General features: G+C 41.3%; 2 protein-coding genes across 3 annotated transcripts in view; one reads left to right on the top strand and one right to left on the bottom strand.

Moving 5' to 3' along the window:
* Window positions 1–1,103, top strand: part of vopp1b (VOPP1 WW domain binding protein b) — a 12,876-nt gene extending 11,773 nt beyond the window's left edge. Inside the window, exons 4-5 of the mRNA XM_088321979.1 lie at window positions 483–616; window positions 715–1,103. Of these exons, the coding sequence (XP_088178105.1) occupies window positions 483–616; window positions 715–911 (331 nt within the window). The 3' untranslated portion in view covers window positions 912–1,103. The remainder of the gene's footprint in view (window positions 1–482; window positions 617–714) is intronic.
* lancl2 (LanC lantibiotic synthetase component C-like 2 (bacterial)) overlaps window positions 1–21,730 on the bottom strand; it is a 22,534-nt gene extending 804 nt beyond the window's left edge. Inside the window, exons 1-10 of one of the 2 annotated variants that reach the window (XR_015847524.1) lie at window positions 21,314–21,730; window positions 19,311–19,515; window positions 16,695–16,812; window positions 16,424–16,631; window positions 14,680–14,827; window positions 13,413–13,559; window positions 11,148–11,330; window positions 8,449–8,625; window positions 6,461–6,533; window positions 5,400–5,526 (exon numbers count right to left, since the gene is read on the bottom strand). Coding sequence is in view for 1 of the 2 variants with exons in the window: in XM_088321978.1 (XP_088178104.1) it covers window positions 5,450–5,526; window positions 6,461–6,533; window positions 8,449–8,625; window positions 11,148–11,330; window positions 13,413–13,559; window positions 14,680–14,827; window positions 16,424–16,631; window positions 16,695–16,812; window positions 19,311–19,475 (1,296 nt within the window). In the remaining variant the exon portion in view is untranslated. Of the gene's footprint in view, window positions 1–4,895; window positions 5,527–6,460; window positions 6,534–8,448; window positions 8,626–11,147; window positions 11,331–13,412; window positions 13,560–14,679; window positions 14,828–16,423; window positions 16,632–16,694; window positions 16,813–19,310; window positions 19,516–21,313 lie in introns of those variants that run through there. The other variant, XM_088321978.1, reaches the window with a different exon arrangement.

Genomic DNA, 21,730 nt, shown 5'->3' with positions numbered 1-21,730 from the left:
TATTAGTGTCTATGGACACCTTGATGCCTTGAATAGAATTCTGTATACAGACCCTTTTCTATTGTCTTTTGAGATAACTTTGCATAATAAAATAAGAAATGGTACAACTATGCCATCAGGAATAACGGCTAAAGAGTCACTCACTGTTGTTTCAGCCGCTCTATTTGCTCTACTTGTGATACATGGATCCCCTTGTACAGTGGGTGTGGCTTAGTGCTCGCTGTCAGATCTTCAATTGAGATACTGTGCTGAGCCCTAAAAGGGCAGTTGATGCTAGAAAATTTTGCAGAGAAGAGTGGGGCAAAATTCCTCCACAGCGTTGTGAAAGACTCGTTACCAATTATCGTTTGATTTGTTAGTCACAAATATGCAAAAACCGCCCAAATCAGGAAGGGGGCGAATACTTTCACGGCACTGTTTTTCCAGAGTAAAAAAAACGACAACGAAACACTGGGAGTCTCATCTCTACCCGTCATTTTTAGGGTGCTGTTGATGATGGGCGTTCTGTTTTGCTGCGGGGCCGGCTTCTTCATCCGCCGGAGGATGTATCCCTCTTCTATGAGGGACGAGCCGGCTTTCAACGTGTCCTTCACCAGGCACCCGGTCATGTCGCCGGGTAAATATACAGGAAATGAAAACCCTTGAATTATAGTGACTAGCGAAAGTATGCTAATGCTAACACTAAATCTAACTATGTTTCCCTACTCTCCGTAGTTTCCCAGCAGCCAGGAAGCATGCAAGGCTTCGGCGCCAACGGGATAGCGGCTAACGACGCCGCGGTGCACCCCGCCTACCCTCCGCAACCTGGCCCCGCCCACATGATGATGGCCGCCTACCCGCCGCCGCCATCTTACTGCAACCACCCGCCGCCATCATACGAACAGATTTTCCACAACGCAGACAAGAAGTGAAACGTTGAAGCTCAAGGTTCTTGTGAGGACGCCGCTGTCGTCTGTTTTTTTTTTTTTACTTTAAAAACTTTATGACCACACCCGTTTTTTCCTACAAGCGGATTGGCTGTCACCAGCTTTCGTTATCCTCCCAACTGCACTACGTATAATCCCATTGACTTATGCCATAAAATAAAAATTGGGTTAACATTTCCGATAGTCTTTTGGGTTTTTTTTTGGTTGTTGTTTTGGGTTATCAATTAATTATTTGAATAATCGATTGACTGACTTAATTCAACCCATCTCGCCATTTTTGGACCACTATATACATTTTTAGATCATTACTTCAGGAAAACGGGTGAAAACTTTTATTGGCTATAAAACAGTTTTAAAGTGAATTATTTTTACAGTTTTTGAAAGTTCAACATACTTTTAGGAAGTTAAATTCAAAAGTTTGTGTTGATTAATCATCTACAGAAGAAATTTGAATAGAAAATAAAACGATGAAAGGTAGAATGTATTCAGGCTTAGCTTCATTTTTACTGTAGAAAGAACTTAATGCAACTGGGTGTTATTGTCGATAGAATTTCGCCCTAAGCTCACATTCATCTATACCTGGCAACATCAAAAATTGGTTTCGGTTTAAAGATGGCGGAGGGTGGTTCTTATGTTCTAGTCCTGAAGGCCTGGTCTGGACCAGAATCACTGGGTGCAGGGTGTTGATGCTGTGGCTCTGCTGATCTTTTATCTATCTCGAGGGGCGTTTTGCAGTTTCTTGCTAAGTCGACAACGACATGGCAGCTGGCTTGATCAGGACTTGGAGGTTAGTGTAGCTAGGCATTCTCTCTCGTCGCTCAGAACCTTTTCGGTTCTCTAGCTGGACAGGACTTGGTCTTGTGCTTCTGGATCATATTTTGCCATTACTTGCCCGCTCGTTGGCTTCATTAGAACTTTTTTTTGTCCGCTTGTACCCTCGCTTGCTGAAGGAGAACTGATTGGTCAGCCATTACCCCTCTTGCCTTATCACTGGCCTCAAAACAACTGAATTTCAGGTTTTGAGAGCAATCAGCTCCCACACGGCTCGATCCAGCTTCCTAGGGTCGGCCTCCTTGGGGATTGTCACGGCAACCTGTAATGTCCCTTTTGTTTTACAAATGCGAGAACACCAAACCCCAGTCTCACACCCAGTGCCACATCAGACAATTCGATCACTTTAACTAATTGAATAGAGCTCCCAATCGACAACAGTTTCTTGGGCAAGAAAACAGCTCAGTGGTACTACGTTTATTATCTTGGCTGAGTTTAGCCTCCCATTGGTTGGATAAAAGCAGGTTAAACTTAGCTTGGGCACAATTACTCTGGTTATTCTCGACAGCTAGCTTTCTCCTGAACAGGCTAACAAGCAGGCTAAGATTATCCCCAGCGATACATCTAGCACTTCAACTGTCACGCGTGTGTATAAAATCCTTTCTTAATCCTACCCAATTTGCTTAAAATCCCAAACCAAGACGTACCTATAGTCAATTGAATGCTGTTCTTGAACTGTTTGGACACTTTTGGCCTCTTTGGAAAGGTAAGACCTTGAAGTTTTGTCCTAAACTGAAATAATCACTGCAAGAGCTACTAACATTCAGTCATCAGGGTTGGAACACACAGATATATTTTTTCCCGTGCAATGAAATACCTGCAGACGAGTGTAGCGTGGGCATCTTAGCTTGAAAACACTGGGAATAATAGCTTGAAGCCTGGTCACAGGTCTAATTTGATCACAATCTGAAAAACTAAACGTATATTACACATTCTCTAAAAGTGGCCATTGGGAGATAACCAGTTTACAACACTTAAACCTCAGCAAATGTGTCTTTTACATGGGCCAATTTTTTAGACATTGTGAAAGAGTTGTCAATGGTTGACTTCTCAGGAATTTTATTGGCTAACCAATGTGTCAATCATTTGAACCCTTCTAATAACGGTCAGAACATAGCAAGATATTTGAGAAACGCATATTAACCATAGTATCTCACTTCAAAAAGGTTGAACACAAAAACCACAGTTTTTTTTTCCGTTGTAAAATATATTTTGAAACACGTTCCCACCACAAAAAGATGCAATCTCACAGGATCATTGGCACGTAAACACAAGACACATTTAGGAAAAGACGAACATTAGAGGACACGAGACAGAATCAGGCATTCGTGTGCATTCGTATGCTGTCGGACGCTAACCGCTAATTTCACGTTTGCCCCCTTTGAAGAACAAATGATAACGATTCCATTTTTGGCTTTTCATAGGACATGCATAATGTTTGAGTTCTTCCTGAACACACACCCAAAAGACAAATGACAGGACCTAAAGAAGCACTTGAGCATGCACGTGAGTACAAATAGGATACGTTGACTGCACATACAACCGTGTTTCTTGCTAGGATAATAGTGAGTTTGGTTATACAGTAGACCTTCGGGATAAGACATCCGTTTTCAGGCGGGGCAGGGTTACTTTAACTGGATTACTTTCAATGACTTTTGGATGACTCCAATACCAAATATGCTCATAAAAGACAAAATAAACTAAATAGGAATCAAATGATGACTCACAACACGTGGTAAGCTTTCTCTCCTGGCTTTGATCTCCAGCAAAACTAAAAATGCGACAGAAACAAAATGAAAATAAATCCTAACAGCTTGCCAACATCATTTTTCCCATTCCATGTATTCCTGCACAAAATGGAGTCGTTTTATTCCTATTTAGTTTCTTTTGTCTTTTATGAGCATATTTGGTATTGGAGTCATCCAAAAGTCATTGAAAGTAATCCAGTTAAAGTTACCCTACCCGACCCTGCGTATAGCGGGGGGATAGAAACCTATGGTAAAGGGATAATGAGTTGCGAACCCCCGGTACCACTAAGAAAATCGTGTGTAGTGAGTCCTAATTATGTGCAATGTACGTGCATAGGATTAAATAACAATATGTAAGACTTTTATAGGCAAAATGTAAGCACCTTTAAGATTTTCAAAGCTAATTTTCCAATTCTTTCAAGTACCCATTCAAAGAAAATATCCAGTGCCAATCGAAAGAACAAGAGACTAAACTAAAAGTTTCAAACGCTAGCTTTAAATGAATTTTGCAACCCTACATTCAATTTAATAACCTAATATGGAACTCTTACTCTAATTCCTAACCCTAAACTTATACCTCACTATCTGTAACCCGAGCCTTAACCTAGTTTCAAACCATACCCTTAGCTCTTAACACATTTTAGAACCCCACCTTTGGTTTTAAACCCCAATCTCAAGCTTAAATCTACAACTAACTAGCTTTAACTGAGCCCCAAACCTATTTCAGAACCCTACATTCAGTATAATACCTAATAAGGAGCTTAAACATTGGTTTCTAACTCCAGCCCCAGTCCATTTCTGGAACAAGTGCAAAACTTTTTACATATTTTTCAAACCTTATTTAAACACCTAACCGAAGAAATATGGCAACAATTTCAAGCATTTCTAAAGATTTTAGCCAAAATTCAAGCACTTTAAAACACAAGATTAAAATTTAAGGATTTCAAGCAGCTGTACGAACCCTCTATAGGAAAAATAAATTGAATTTCTCTTTTTGTGGTGAGCTGGTACTGAAGAGTTATCAGGTGGATGCAGTGTGGGGAATTAAAATGGATTTTAAAACTTGTCACGATTGTCATGCCTTTAAGTTTTTGTTGATTTACTGTAATAGCCTCCATCCCATGATTGCCTATGGCCAAGGGAAACGATGCGTGTGCCTTTTTCGTATTTCTTGACAACAAGCTTTTTTCCATGGTTATCATGGTTTTTACTTCTCCATAGCATGACTACAAGCCTCGGGACCTATAGCGAATAAATACAGGCCCCAAAAGAGTCTGAACCAAAGGAAGAGAAAGAAAGCCATCATGGGAAGTAATTCTACCAATAGAATATCAGCATTTTTGTGATGACGCAAAGTAACAGCAGATCAGCTTTTTATATGACATCAACCAATGGTAGACAGGCATTTATTTTAAAGACTAACTTTTTGGGCACAGGGAATAATTTGTTGTTGATATATTTACATACTAGCTTAGTATTCTATACCATAAAGTAAAAACGATGTAAGGCGTGGTCAACGTGTCCCGGAGGTCTACTGTATTAGTGCAAAGCTCACACTCGTTAGTACACTCCAATGGCTTAGCAAAGGGACTCGTCGCACTGGTTATGTTAACCTTGTGGTGTTGTCCGGTCCTAAAGTGGGAAGCATGGCTCTTGTCCTGGGTCTGAGCGGTCGCAGGTTCGATTCCGGGCTCTTCCGAGGTAAATGTGGAAGTGTCCTTGGGCAAGACACTAAACCCCTCATGCTCCCGGTAAGCCTTGCATAGCTGACTATGCTATGGGCGTGTGAGTGTGTGAATGAGTAAGTGTGAAGTACATTGAAAAGCGCTTCGGGAGGTCTCCAGTGACTTAAAAAGCGCTATAGAAATGCAGTCCATTGACCAAAGGGACGTACGTGTCGAATACTTTGGAGGTCAGGAAACAACTCGAAAACAGGAGACGACATCATTGTTCAAAGGCAGGAAAACGGGAAGCTTCGGGGGCGGCCATTTCGGACAGGTAGTGGATGGTTCCTGCCATACCTGATGAGAGAAAGCGGGTTCAGACAAATATATATAGGACACAATTTTACTATTTTTACGTGTAAATCGCTAAATAATAATTTATATGGAAGCTCATTCAAGAATTAAGGTTCACTGTCAAGACACTCTCTGATGAAAACTTGAACCCAAAACAGACTTTTTAACCCAGAAGTTCTAGCAAAGCACAAGGACCCATTTGATTGGGTGAGCAGGCGGAATGGGCGGAGCTACACACAGGACAGAACTCTTTCTCCTTTGCACAACACCGTCTGCACTGAAGGTAAATCAATGGTAGCGTTGTTTGCAGTATTGGGTGACGTTGCTAGGAAAGAACTTTGCTTGCATCTTGTTTTGGAACCATGATTTAGGAGATAAGAGTCTTAAAGCTCATTTTGTCAGGCATTTAATTGCAAAAGGAAGTGGAATTTTAAACAATATACTCATATTGAAATTGGACAAGTGTTCTGGCATTACTATTATGTCATAGATTTGATGAAATCATCTAACGCCACACAGTAAAAATGCTCTGAAGAATTAGCTTTGGTCTAGAGAGCGGGTACGGCTGTTTTGTTGCATTTTGTCTTAGTATATATGGTGTGTTTCTCTCCCAAACATTTTTCAAATATTTTTGTTTTTTTGGCTCCAAATGGTTCCTGACCCCTAGGTAAACCTATACTTTCCCATCCCAAAGACCGACACGTTGCATTTATCAGTCAGAAATCGATAAAGTGAGAAAAAATGAAAAGGCTTTTGTTAATTTACTTGTGATTGGCTCCCCAGCACAGATAAGACAAAGAGAAGTAAAGACAGTTGAGTATTACATTAAAGACTTGTAGACCAAATTGAAGACGTTTTCAAAACCTTAATTTTAAGACTTTTTCAAGATTTAAGACCTTGGAGGAAATCTACCCAACCAGACATCCATTTGAGCTACCTTCGAAAAGAGAGTAGGGTCTGTCCGGGATGCGGCAGCCGTGCGTCCCGTAGTCCAGACACCACTCGGCAAACTGAAACAGAAAACAAGAAAAGCCTCAACTCGTTCCGTGCCAGACATTTTTCGCCATTTTGACTCATTTTCTGGTTCAATAAGTAATTGCCCCCCCTTGTTAAATCACAAAATAACAGTGACTACCCACAGTTTTGGGAAAGCCACACGCAAAATGAACGACCACCACCTGTGTTGAATCAAGAAATAGCTTCAATTGCATCAGTTAAAGTGAAGTAGGAAACAAAATCTCCAGAACACAATTGGCATGCCACAATACAAATAAAATTACAGAAGAAATCAGAAAAAATACATTGAAATCTATCCGATCACAAGCGAACCACTGTCAAAGCCATTATCCACAAATGGAAGAAAGTGGGAACAGATGTAAACCTTTGCAAGAGTGGTTTACTAACAGTTTGGAGTCATCTCTCAAAGAGTGTGACGACGGCTCATCCAGGTGACAAAAGAACCTTGAGAAACATCCAGGGAAGTGCAGGCTTTGCTGGACTTAGTGAAGGTCAATATTCATGATATAAAAAATTGGTTTGACGATCTGAAACCTTTGGGAGTAATTATTACACAAAGAAACTCGGGATGCAAATACGGCACTGTATATTTCTAGCTTTTACCATTGTTTAATAAAGGGTGCATTTCAAGTACAACTTTCACTTGAGCGTTTTTTAAACATATTTCTGCTTCCTCCAATGTCGAAACAATGCTTTCCAAGAACACAAAGTCACTTTGCCTGCGAAATAACATTTTAGTGCAAGAACACTGAAATGATGCATGAAATATGCATGAGCAGTTCATGAACTTTGTAAGAACTTGACGTGATCACATACTTTTGGTCACCACGGCAACGTGCACGAAACGTCATCCCTCTCTGCGCCAAAACAGTTTGTACCGTATTTTCCGCACTATAAGGCGCGCCTAAAAGCCTTTTTTTTTTTTTTTCAAAAGCTGACCATGCGCCTTATAATACAGTGCGCCTTATTTATGGATCAATATTAAGTCGCAAAGTCTTGCAACTAATGCAGCCGCCGACTCGATTTTCCCCCGAACGCCAAGTAGTCCGCGGTGTATGCTGGGATTTATTTACCGGCGTTTCTTTGGCTAACCAATGTGTCAATCATCATTTACAGGCTGGCATAGGCTAAAGGGGCAAAACAAAGCCTGCAATTGGCCGAAAAAGATGTGTCAATCATCAGTTGAATCGATCACTATGGGCTAAAGTTATTCGGAGGTAAAGGGGGCGGATCCTTTTTATCATTTACAGGCTGGCATAGGCTAAAGGGGCAAAACAAAGCCTGCAATTGGCCGAAAAAGATGAATGTGAATAGCAAGTTGGGTTGACGGCATAGAGGAAACAGTATTTTACTATTCTGTACTGTATTTGTAAATATTTTACTCTCCTGGATTTACTACACTCACAGATATAAGAGGACCATGGTTGCACATTATTATTGAACACAACGACTGCGGTGAGCTACTCCGGCTATATATTTTCCCAGTATCTCGTTTCAGACCGATCTTGATGTTTCTGTGATATCTATTTTAAAATTCAACTCAATTCCAAGTGTTTATTGTCATATGCACAGTAAAGTTGTGAGCGAAAAAGAAAATAGAAACCAAGGAATGGTTGGCATTTCTTGAATCCCAAGACTTTACCCTTCCGAATGATATTTGGAAGCATGGATTTGAGTGACATCGTACGGACACCGCATCCGCACGTGTCTACGACACCTATTTGCTTCTTTGCAAGCTTTGGGGATGTTAAGGGGGTCATAAGTTGGACTGAACTATCTGACTGTTTTGTCGATGTTCCCATTGGAGCGCCTTATAATCCGGTGCGTCTTATGTATGTCAAATATAGGACCGAAAAACTAAATAAGTGGAAAATATTCCGAAAGATGGGAGAAAAATGCGTGGCTTACCTTGCAGGCACGGTACAAATACTTCTTCTCCTGAGTGAGTTTATAAAGGGCCAGGAAGGCGTAACCGTTGCCGGCGGTCCCGTGGCAGATGCCGTAGCCTTTGCGGAGAAGACCCCGTTGCCAGATCACCTCGCCGCATTCCACTGCGTCCTTCAGGTACTTGTCCTCCTTAAAAACCTGACGTGGGCGCAAAACCGGAATTTCATGTTTTTGAAGCATGGCACCCTAACCGATTTTGCAAAAAAAAAAAAACCACTATATCGATAAGAATTCTAGCTCCATTCGCTGATAAACTGGCCCTTTTTTATTATTTTTATTTATTTATTTATTTTTAGAGTGCAGTTGCACCTCCACTACACCAGGGAGCAGTAGCGGTCTAATTGGCAATTGATGCATAATCTTTGCACCGAGGTTACAATACATGTTGCATTAGATTTTCTTCAATTGTTGAAATTGGTTGGCAGGATGCTCTGCAGCAGAGAGGAAAGCCCGACGAAGGGTTATAAACACGGCCCAAATGATCACCGGCTGCCCCCTGCCCAGCCTGGAGGACATTCCCAGTTCTCGCTCCCTCAGCTCTGCTGCGAGCTTCTTCCCCAAAGCTATCAACAAAATTTTAAAGTGCTAAACGCCGGTTTTTAAGTGCAATATACCGGTGGTGTACAGTTATTGCAGAGGAAATATTTTATTCTATTTTGGGACTGTTAAAAGTTATTATTACTTCCACTTTGACTTCCATAGTATTGCGCAAATGGAAGGTATTTCAGTTCTCATGCTGCCTTTGTTACAGTTTAAAGTGCAATATCCAGGTTCGAAGTGCAACATCCCAGTTCGAAGTGCAATCTCCCTGTCGTGTATAGTTTTAGTGTAGATGTAAATATTTTATACAAAAAAGGGAATACATATAATGCTAACCTTTAGTAGTTCACTGAGTCTATTTAACCCCAATAAAATGTTCTATGTATTCATTTTTATATTGTATACAATTGGATTGCAACCAGAATTTTGTTGTAATAATACAATGACGATAATGGGGATTCTGATTAAATAGGCAATAAACATTTTTGTTATTGTGACATAAAAGAAAAGTTAAAGGAACAGTTCTCCTGAATTGTTTTTGTGTTAAGAATATCATTAAATTACAAGTGAAAACAAATACCATTTTTTCTTACTGTATTACAAATTTAAGCCAATCCAACTTATTTTCTAGAACAATTTTTTTTTAAACTTCTTAATGATGCGCTAATCGTCACATGAGCTAGAGTTTATAGTCAAAATGTCACAGCAACAAACACAGTTTTGGCTGTATATCGCTAAATAATCCGTTATATGAAAGCTTGTTAAAAAAATCTATATACACTGTTGAGACACTTCATAAGAAAAGCCACAAAAACTTTTCACCTAAAAGTTCAAATTGATTGGGTGAGTGGTAGGAATGGGCGGAGTTATACACAAGACAGGCCGCAAGCACTGTTTCTCCCAGACATGGGACCAAGTCACACATGTGCAAGTCTCAAGTAAGTCTCAAGTCTTCACCTTCAAGTCCCAAGTAAGTCCCAAGTATTTTTTTCTTGGGCAAGTCAAGTCACAAGTCAAGTCCCGAGTCTTAGATTGCCAAGTCCAAGTCAAGTCACAAGTCATAAAAACAGCGACTCGAGTCGACTCGAGTCCAAGTCACTAAGTCTCAAGTCCCCATGTCTGGTTTCTCCTTCGCCCAGCGCCGTCTGCACTGAAGGTAAACACGTTGATATCTTTGTTTGCAGTATTTTGTGACATTTTTGCAAAAGAACTTTGCTTGCACCTTGTTTTTAAACCACTGATAATTCACTGCAGGAGGGGAGACAAATTGTAAGTGGTATGTTTATATTGATACAAGACAAAGGCTCTGGCATTATTATAAGTCCATAGATTCTGTGAAACATCATACAGTGCTGAAGAATTGGCTTTTGTCTGGCGGTTTTGTTTTGGTTTTATGGCTTTTTTGGGTCAAAAAGTTTCCTGACCCCTGGTTTAAACCTCTTTCCCATCCCAAAAGCTCCTCCAACGACGACAGTGGGTTAGGGACAGACTTATAATTATTATTTTTACTTATTACACAGCAGATAAAGACAGGAAAAAACTTTAAAAATTGAGAGTTCAGTTTAAGACTTGTTGACAAAATCAAAGACATTTTCAAACCCTTAATTTGCGGTTACTAAATGGAAGACTTCTTAGAGTTTTGAAGACCTTGGGGGAACCAGGTCTTCTTCCGGGGAGGGGAAGCGTAACATCTCATCTCATTAGTCGTACCGCTTATCCTCATTAGGGTCGCGGGGGGGCTGGAGCCCATCCCTGCCATCTCCGGGCAGTGGGCAGGGGACACCCTGAACTGGTTGCCAGCCAATCGCAGGGCACACAGGGACAGACAACTCATTCGCTCATTCACACCTAGGGACAATTTGGAGCGGCCAATTCACCTGAAATGCATGTTTTTGGAACGTGGGAGGAAACCGGAGTGCCCGGAGGAAACCCACGCAAGCACAGGGAGAACATACAAACTCCGCACAGGAAGTCTGGAGCTGGATTTGAACCCACGACAGGTTCCCATGACATGAACTGTGCCGCACAAGCGCTAACCCCTGCGCCACCGTGCTGCCGGAGCGTAACACAAAATAATGAAAAAGCTTTGAATGAGAGAAAAACGCTGCCGTCCATCTTACCTTGTGCGCCATGATGAGCATGTGGACCACGCCCGGCGCACCGTGGCACCAGTGAACGAGTCGGTCGCTCTCGTTGCTCAGCGAGGACGGGAAGTTTCCGGATCGGAAGCGTTTGTGGCGGACGTAGTCGATGCTGGGACGCACCAGCTCCGACAGCGTGTCCCGGTGGACCCCGGCCCCTGGCTGAACAGAGAGTCGCTTTTAACTGTGGCCAAATTCAAGCACTTTTCAAGCACTTCCAGTACCGATGCGGAGAACGTTTATAGTTGTTGATTTTGGTGAGTGAAATAGAGCCACTTTCTTGCTGCTAGCACATGGTTGCTTGGTTAGGTGGATCCCTTAACCCACAGGTGTCAAAAAAGCGGGCCGCGGGCCAAATCAGGCCTGCTAAGGGATTGAATCTGGCCCGCGAGACAACACTCAGAGAAGCGCAAGAGAAAAACAAGCTGCAGGTTGAAATATGTCCACTTGATGTTGCCAAAGCCAGCTGCCTCGGACAAAGACACTGTACTTGTATTTATTTCTCTCTCTCTCTCTCTCTTTCTTTTCCACGCCTTTTCTCCCACTCTGTCTGTCTCTCACTCTGTGTCTCTTTTTCTCTTCCTTTGTTGCTTTCTTTCTCTTTTACTCCAACTTCCTTTTTCCCTTTTCTCTTTCTCTCTTCCTACCCTTCGCACTTTCTTTTCTCTCCTTCTGTCTTTCTATTTCTCTTTGGATTTCTTTCTTCCTCTTCCTTTCTTTTCCCCCTCTCTCGCGACTTTTTATCTTTTGTTTCTCACGCTCTCTCCCCCTCTCTCTCTCGCTTTCTTTCTCTCTCTCTTTCTTTTCCACCCCTTTTCTCCCACTCTGTCTCTTTCACTCTCTGTGTCTCTCTTTTTATCTTCCTTTGTTGCTCTTTGTCTCCTCTCTCTGTGTCTTTTAACCTCTTTTGCTCTACCTTCCTTTTTTCCTTTTATCTTTCTCTCTTACCACCCTTTTCGCTTTCTTTTCTCTCCTTCTGTCTTTCTATTTCTCTTTGGATTTCTTTCTTCCTCTCACTTTATTTTCCCCTCTCTCATGACTTTTTATCTCTTTTGTTTCTCATGCTCTCTCCCCCTCTCTTTTTCTTTCTTTGTCCTGGATTTCTTTCTTCCTCTCCCTTTCTCCCCCCCCTCTCACAACTTTTTATCTCTTGTTTCTCACGCTCTCTCCCTCTCTGTCCTTCCCTCTCCTTTTCCCTCCCTCTTTCTTATTTCTTTATCTCTCTTTTTCTTTCTCTTGAATCTACTAGTCCGGCCCCTGAGAGAATGTTTGTTCTATCGTATGGCCCATAGGCGCACCATTTCCTTTGGTGTGTCTGGGGCATGTACAGCCTGGTGGCACCCATCCTTCTCCAATTTGAACTGTTTGTATGTAACATCTAAAATATTTTTGTGTCCATGGGCTGCTATAAACTGACATGAATTCTGCCATTCTGCTTCAACAATGCACACAGCTTGGCTACTTCACTTTTGTTTACAAATATGAGTGTTAATAATTGGCTTCAATACGGAAGAAAAACAAAATAAACTACTGTGTTTTAAGAGCAGAAACTTGGACTCATTTTCAAAGTGCATTCAATCTTTCAACTATGGAGATTAATAATATTTTGCTTTTTGTTTTACTTATTTTAATATATTTTTTGAAATATTTTTCAGAAGTTCTGTGTCTAAATTGGTTAAAATAGTTTTGGGGGGGCATTTTACTATTTATGTATATTTTTAATTGACATTGTATTGTTTTGCATTTTCAGGGATTTTGTGTTGTTGTTCGACTTTAAATCTGGTAAGTGTGTGTAAAAATCTAAAATTGTTTTGCACCTACAGTCTTTTTGTAGATCTGTGAATATTTTAATTTATATATTTCATGTGTTTTGCAGGGGTAAAACATATGAAATTGACTAATGACTTAATAATTTGGTGGATAAGGTTTTATTATTATTGAAAATATATAGAGAAAAACAAAAATCTGAAGAGGCGTTTGGGAGTCGAAAGAGCCGAGACAAAGGAGCCGGTTTTCTAAATAGAGCTGTGCTTTTGGGTGTGACCAGTAGGAAGCGGTGACGCTTCGCATGACAATGCCCTAATGACATTCCACCAGAGCGGGCGTGTGGGAAGAAATGTGGAAATGGCAACCATTTTAAGCATTTTCCTGACCTTGAAAACACAACATTACTATTCAAACATTTCCAAGGATTTCAATCCCCCGTACGAACCCTGTGATTTAGACAAAATCATTGAACTGGACCTGCATGAGCATGTAGAAGATCCCGGCCAGGCCGTGAGCAGCGCCGACGTATTGCTTTTTGTGCCATTCGTAGAGCAGCGGGCAGCGTTCTGTCTTTTTCAGCTGCGCCGAGAAATTCTTCCCGGACTCTATAATGGCGCTCGCCACCTGGGACGGAGACACAAAATGGAAAAAGAGGATTATTAACGTCGTTTTGAGCCACATTTCTATTTTAGAGATTATTTCCACGCAGAGTGCATGGGAATGGGCGTTATCTTTAATGTCCCTAGTCAACTCCTAACACAGACACATGAGTTCCGCCTATTGGTTCCTACCAATATTCCAACACTCTATTGGGTTGAGATCTGGACTCTGGGCAGGCCATGCCATTCATTCAATGAAATTCTTGACCTGTTTTGTGACAAAGATCATTGTCCTGCACGGAAACTGCAGGCTGATTGGGCGATGAACGCAAATAAGAAATCATGAGCTTTTGAAAAAGGTCCCGATACACATTTGCACTCACTCATTACAAGAGGCAGAAAGCGGGCCCCAAACCATGACACTTCCTCCTCCTCGGGTTTAGTCTTTCTCCAATGTGTCGCCGAACATAATGTTTCCCATCAGACCCAAATAAATCTACATCTATGTATCTACCTTGGTCATATCTCTCGAGAGGAGTGACCGACAGCAAGACAAACACATACGATAACAAAGAAAATAAAAAAGTGAGGAAAAAAGCAAAAAACACACAAAAATCTTTGGACCATGGCCAACCCAAATGCCCAAACAAGTTAAGCACCTCGCCACCCAAGTCGGTCATGCTTTCATCCCTCCAGATGAAACGGGACAGAAGAAAGCGGCCATGTCACTCTTCTGTTCAACAGCAGGGCCCGACAGCTTTCACTGGTTTACCCCTGCCGCATCATACAGGGTCCCGGCCCATACCTCTCCACTCATTCCTATCACCGACAAGAGCGCTAGCTTCCATTATATTTAGACCTCTTTCCTGCAGTGCACTCATAACACCATCCATCCACATCAATTTGGTCTTCTTCCATTTACTACTGCTCTGTAGATCCTCTTCAACATCCTCTCCATGTGTCCAAACCAACCAAGAACTCTCTTATCCACACGCTTGCCCAGTTCCACTACTACTCCAGTTCTGTCTCTCACCATTTCATTTCTCAATCTATCCAACATCCTCCTCAAACACTTCATCTCCAAAACATTGCCTACAACCTCAGAGTCATTTTTTGGTTCGATGGTAAAATAGCGCCGGCCTTACTTTGGCAATCGTGGCCTCATCCGCAGCGTCGCCGCCGATTTCCTTTTGGACGTACAGAAGCGCGTAGAGGTAACCGGCTCGTCCGTACAGCAGCTCGTCCGGCATCTCGGAATCGGGACTGAGCACCGTTCGCTGCAGCTGTAGGAGCCTGAGACGGGAAGAGGTCGGATTAGAGGAGCGGGAATCGGGAATAGCGTAGGACCCCGGGATATGGCATTTCCGCCATACGTTTTGACTTAATGGTGTGGTCAAGTTATTAGTGAGTACAAATGAGGCGGATCTTTGCACCGGTAGAGTACACCCCCGGGTTACAGTGACCCCGCCTTGTGAATTTTTCACTGGACGGTGTGGAATAAGATTTTCTTTGGTCCCTCTTTACAGCTTTGTCCCTGACATTAAAAAAACATGTTGCGCCCCCCAAAACAATTAAAACGTTGTAGTTTTTGTGTATATGACGAGTTACGCCCGTCTGCTATTATAAAAGGCAGGTCGGCTATTGGTTTGCTTCTCAACATAATGAAAATACGAATACGCTATTGGCTAAACTACCTCCCACGATGCCTTTCTGTGTTTTCATTCAGTGCACAATCTCGTGTGCTACATTAAGACTTGGCAAGTCGACTATACCATATTTATTGAGTATGAGTCCAAGGTTTGTACTGATGCTAAAAGGATACTCAAAACATGCTAACCATAGAAAAAAGCTTGCGCTTATCAAAAAATATAAAGAAGCACTTGAATGTGCCAGTGATGTGCCTCATATGTCTTAAATAGCCTTGTCTGCTATTGGTCAACGTTATACGAGATGCTGGTCTGCTATTGGTTTGCGTCAAGGCATCATAGAGATATCGTTATGCTATTGGCTGAACTACCTCCCACAATGCCATTCTCTGTTTTTATTCAGTACACAATCTGGTGTGCTACATTAAGACTTGGCAAGTCAGCTATACAATACTGTATTATTCTACTGAATTTATTGAGTAAGGGTCCAAGATTTGTACTGATGCTAAAAGGATCATCAAAACACGCTAACTGTAGCAAAAAAAGCTTGCGCTAATTAAATAATATAAAGAAGCATGTGAATGTGCCAGTGATGTGCCTCATATGTCTAATAGGCTTGTCTGCTATTGGTCAAATTGATACAAGATGCTTGTCTGCTATTGGTTTGCGTCACGGCATCATGTAGAGATCAATGTGCTATTGGCTGAACTACCTTCCCACAATGCCTTTCTGTTCTCATTCAGTGCACAATCTCATGTGCAAGCTAGCTATACATTTTTTATTGAGTATGAGTCCAGCAGGGGTCGGAAACCTTGGGATCGCGAGCCATATGCGGCTCTTTTCGTGAGTACATGAAAATAGGAATTGTGCAATCTTTATTTTATCTCTTCATGCTGAGGTGATTGTCAAACAAGCAAAACCTACTTGTTCCAGTATATATAGGATACAATTTTAAGTACAGTTTAGAGTCAGGGTGTCAAATCAAAAGACCCCGTTTTGGCTGTCAATCGCTAAATAGTCCTTTATAAAAGCTCATTAATGGTCATTGTTAAAACACTTTATGATGAAAATGGCTTTCGAGACTTTTCAAATATCTGCGGGAATGCCGTCTAAAGTCGGTATTCTTGTTTGCAGTATTTGGTGACATTTTTACAGAAGAACTTTGCTTGCACCTTGTTTTGAAACCAGTATTTAGGACAAAAACGAATCCCTGGTCTACCGTACGGGCCAACATCGGGCTTACCTGGAAAGACAGTCGTTGCTGTCATGGGCGTTTCCCAGCTTGTGGTGCACCACGGCCCCCACGGCCAGGGGCCCGGCGTCCCCGCAGAGGAAAGTGACTTTGCGGCCGTTCAGAATCCGAACGGAGCGCTTGATGTAGTCTAAAGCCCTTTGCAGATGAGCCGGGTCGTTGGAGCCCCCGTACAGCCGCAGGTAGAGTAAAGCGATCCCTGGATGCAGAACGAGAAGCGGATGAAGTGGCAAAATGGGAAGTTATTCGGTTTTCGACAGACCTGTCCAGCCCGTGTAGGCGGAGAAGTCGTGGGGGTCCGCCGTCTTTAGGCCCTCCTCCATTTGCTGGAGCAGATCTTTGATTTTATTCTGGACCTTCCTTTGGAAAGAGGAGCTGATCTAAAGGGGGAAGAATACACAGAATATACAAAAGGGGGCCAAAGGACAGTTGAGGTAGCTCACCAATGCTGGGGTCATTGGGATTTCCGAGTATAAAGCTAACCGTTAGTAGTTCACTGAGTCTATTTAACCCCATTTTTAATCATGAACCTGATAACACAGTAATAACTAGTTCTTTTAGAAATTAAGCATTTTTCCAGTTTAATGGACTTCATGGACACAAAAATCTTTTCGAGTGTTGCTAATTATTTTGAAACAATTACAAGAAAATAATGAGAAGCTGTTCATATTTAAACAAATGTATTCATCTTTTGACTGAATTCTTTTTTTAGGAAATACAACAAACTAAATTCCAATTTAAGGATTTCAATGATGCACTTTTTTGTTTACCTAGCTATCGGGCTACCTTTTTGGTTTGGTAGCGATCCATCTTCGTAGATTTTTAGCAAGCTATCTAGCTAGCTTTTTACATATTTTGCATGCTATTACTGACATTTTATCTTATTTTGCTATTTAGCATACTTGATTTTTCCCCCTTTCTAGCTAGCTATTTAGTTGTTTTGTTCACTTTCTATCTAGCTATTTAGTTGGCTTTTTACTTGTTTACCTATCTACCGAGCTCCCTTTTAGTTTTTACCTGTTTCCCTTTCTAGGTAGCTATCTTCCAATATTTTAGCTACTTAGCAAGCTATCTTGCTAGCTTTTGACATAATTTGCACCATATCTCGCTAACATTTGATCTTTTTTTTATCAAACTTCATTGTGTCCTCCTTTCTAGCTAGCAATATAGCTTTTTCTGTTAGGGTTTTACTCGTTTAGCTAGCTACCTAGCTCTCTTTAGTTTTTACCTGTTTTCCTTCCTAGGTAGCTATCTTCCTATATTTATAGCTATTTAGCAAGCTTTCTTGCTAGATTTTTACATAATTTGCACGTTACCTTGCTAACATTTTATCTTTTTTTATCAAACTTAATTGTGTCCTCCTTTTCTAGCTAGTAATGTAGCTTTTTTTCAGTTGGGGTTTTACTCGTTTAGCTAGTTACCTAGCTCCCTTTTAGTTTACTGCTGAATTTTTTAGCTAACTATCAAGCTACCTTTTTAGCGATTCATATTAAATTGATATGAAATTGGGTGCCCTTTGCGCTAATTAGTAACAAAAAGTAGCTCTCTTCTTGAAAAAGGTTGGAGACCCCTGCTATAGGTAACAGGTATTAAAACATGGCATAAGAGTACATTTGAGAAGAACATAAATCCCAAATACATTGAACTAAAAAATCGTGAAGAATCAAATGGATTGATGATTGAATTGCAATAAATTGTCATCAGAAGTTATTCAAATGGAAGCCTTACAGATTTGAAAGTGTCCTCCCTAATTGAAAGACGAATTCAATTAAAATATTTTGCTCAAAAAAACCCCCAGTGAATCATAATAAAAATTATGTCATACAATATTAAATATTGATATAAGATTGTTTACCCCACTTGTGCAGGTCTTATTTTTATTTGTAACCTGTTCTAAAAGGTGAAAATACAAAAACGGTTTAAACAGATGAAAATTGTGCATTTCTGGGTACCTCAAGAAATTGATATAATTATTAGTTTATCATGATAGATTGGATACCAAGATGTTTTCATTTTGAAAAATAACTGTCAACATTTTTACCTCTTCTTTGTGTCCAAACAACTAAGCAAATTGCAATCAGATATATAGATGTTTGGATGGACAGATGTCTAGTAGGACGGACAAACGTCTAGATAGATGTCTAGATAAATAGATAGTTAGATAGATAGATGTCTAGATAGATATTTATCTGGATGTCTAGATCGATAGAGCTTTAGATGTCTACATAGATGGATAGATGTCTAGATAGATATCTGGATGCCTAGATAGATGTCTAGATAAATAGATAGTTAGATAGATAGATGTCTAGATAGATATTTATCTGGATGTCTAGATCGATAGAGCTTTAGATGTCTACATAGATGGATAGATGTCTAGATAGATATCTGGATGCCTAGATAGATGTCTAGATAGATATATAGATGTCTAGATCGATGGAGCTTTAGATGTCTACATAGATGGATAGATGTCTAGGTGGATAGATGTCTAGATAGAGCATGAGATGTCTACATATATAGATGTCTAGATAGATAGCTGTCTAGATAGATGGATAGATGTCTAGGTAGATAGATGTCTAGATAGATAGATAAATGTCTAGATAGATAGCTGTCTAGATAGATGTCTAGATGGATACGTGTGTTCACAAGGCATGTAACTGACTAAAATATATAAATATATGACATGAAAAAGTAGCTTTAGAGTTGAAAAATGTGGGTGACTTCTAGTCTCGTTTTATATGATTGAATTGACATAATCCTATTAGGAAACACAAGTTATTTCAAAGAGCGTATGCTAGCACGCACTTTTTTATGCTAGCAAGCGCCGAACGTCAACAATAACACGTGTATTGGAAACAAACGAAAGGAGACAGAAGCAGACCTTTCCTTCGGCGTCAAACGGTTCTTGGTAGTCGACGTCTGCACCGGCATTGGACGAGGGGACATTGTGGTCCCAGTCGGCGTAAGGGTTGAGGAAAGAACGCTCCTCCATTTCGGCTTCCGTCACCGAAATCAGCTTCAGGCGCTTGGACATGTTTTCTCCCATCTCTACGGCGGCTCCCGAGGTTCAAAAATCCTCCGTCACACTGAAAAAAAGGCGATTCTTAATAGGATAATTCTATGCATCATATACAGTGTTGGACACATTACTTAAAAAATATAAATAATAATATGTTATAGCACGGGTATCCAAACTTTTGAGAAAGCGAAAAGCCAAATTTGGTAGGCTGGAAATGTGTGAGGGCTGACTATTGGTTTGCATTTATATAGCGCTTTTCAAGTCAATGACCTCCCAAAGCACTTTACAATGTGCTTCACACTTTACCCATTCACACACTCACACACCAATAGGGAGTCAGCCATGCAAGGTGCCTACTTGCTTATTGGGGGCATCAGGGATTCAGTGTCTTGCCCAAGGACACTCCGTCAAATAACACGGAGGAGCCGGGAATCGAACCTGCGACCTCTTGATCCCAAGACGAGCACTCAGCCTGGCATTCTTTGAACAGTCTTTAATAAATTCACTCTCTGTGAAAGTTTTGCAGTTTTTGGCAATCGGACCTCGTAGCTCGCTTTTCTAACTTTTCCATTTGCCCCGCAGGGTTTCGTGAAAAAGCACTGCCGTACCGTTATAACAGCTTCCAGTTGCTTCACCTTTTCACAGCGTTCGTTTCCAGTTAGCATGTCATAACCAGCATCTTTCATCTGAAGGGGGCTTTTGAAAATATATTCTTTGAAAAGAAAACTAGGCAGACGCAGTTGTTTCGGATCTTGGTGAAAAAATACTCAAGTTTTTATTTGTATTGGAATTGGCAAACCTCACAGTCAACTTTTTTTCATTTACAGTCACCGTGTTGGAAATGGGGTGGGATAAAATTCACACAGAAACCCAGGGGCAAGGTGGCTATTGGGCTACTGCCATCATCTGGTGAAAATGTGTGGGTGCAAATTAATTAATTACCGTAACTGGCCCCCTGGCCGGACTTTGGACATGCCTGGTTTAAACCAAAAATGAGCAGTGCAGGAAATAAAATTAGGTTGAGCAGCAACTCATATAAAGATACATAAAACTTGAATAGCTCTCTGATTATGTTTTAATACAATTTTGAATATATTTGATCGGCTGTCCAATGAATAAAAATGCTGATACCGATATCCGTCAAATTTCCAAATATCGGTGCCAATTATCAGTCATTCAAATAAGAAATAAATGATAGAATAACCCATAAATAATTTATAACAAGTGTTCTCAAACACGAGTTGTTTCATTACCAAGAAGATAAGAATTCAGTACCATAAAAATCAGGAACAATTCCTAACGTTAGATAATCCCTCAAAATGTCATGATAATTTGCTCAAATGATAAACAGAAAATAAACCAAACCCTTGGCTTTGCGTGTGCGCAGATCGCCACTGCATAAATCCATCCATCTATCATCTGCACCGCTTATCTTCAGTAGGGTCACGAGGGGTGCTGGAGCCCATCCCAGCTGTTTCTGGGCAGTGGGCAGGGGACACCCTCAACTGCTTGCCAGCCAATCGCAGGGCACACAGAGACGGACAACTCACTCACTCATTCACACCTCGGGACAATTTGGACCGGCCAATGAACCTAACATGCATGTTTTTGAAATGTGGGAGGAAACCCACGCAAGCACTGGGAGTACATGCAAACTCCACACAGGAAGGTTCGATCTCATGACCTCAGAACTGTGCTGCACACGCGCTAACCACTGCCCCACTGTATAAATGAATCTATTGTCTAAACTATAGTATCTTTTTCCATTTTCTGTCCGACACTAGCATATGCCTATGTTTACTCTCCAAACACACACACACACACAAATCCAGAAATCTCGAGGGAAAACCTTGGAAAGGCCTTACCGGGATGCGATGAGCAGGATCCGGCGTCCTCGGACTTGATGATGCAGAGCTGCAACCTCCAGCGTAGGAAAAGCCGCACGTCAGAGCAGAGCGATGGTGCAGAAAGCAGAAGCCTCCATCAGGCGCTGCGCTCCCTCAGCATCCTCGGAATCTGCAGTGGACGATGCTCGGCAAATACTGGTGGCAGATGGTGTGTTGGTGTGTGACGCTGAGAGGACGGGATTAGACTTGATTGCAAATAAAACCGGCCCGCCGTTACGCCTGCACACCCGCAGGCTGGATGCATTTTCTGGGGTCAATAATTGCAATGCAACCTCCCGTTTGGGGATCAAAACACTAAAAGACAAATGATACAGCGTGCGCATTATTGTTCAGATTTGGTTATTGTAAACTGCCTTCATCGATTACGATAAGTAA

Source organism: Urocampus carinirostris, chromosome 18, assembly GCF_059441175.1.
Source record: "Urocampus carinirostris isolate Australia breed hairy pipefish chromosome 18, RoL_Ucar_1.0, whole genome shotgun sequence".
NCBI lineage: Eukaryota > Metazoa > Chordata > Actinopteri > Syngnathiformes > Syngnathidae > Urocampus > Urocampus carinirostris.
Note: the sequence above shows the minus strand (reverse complement) of the source record. Positions and strands in the feature narration are given on the sequence as shown.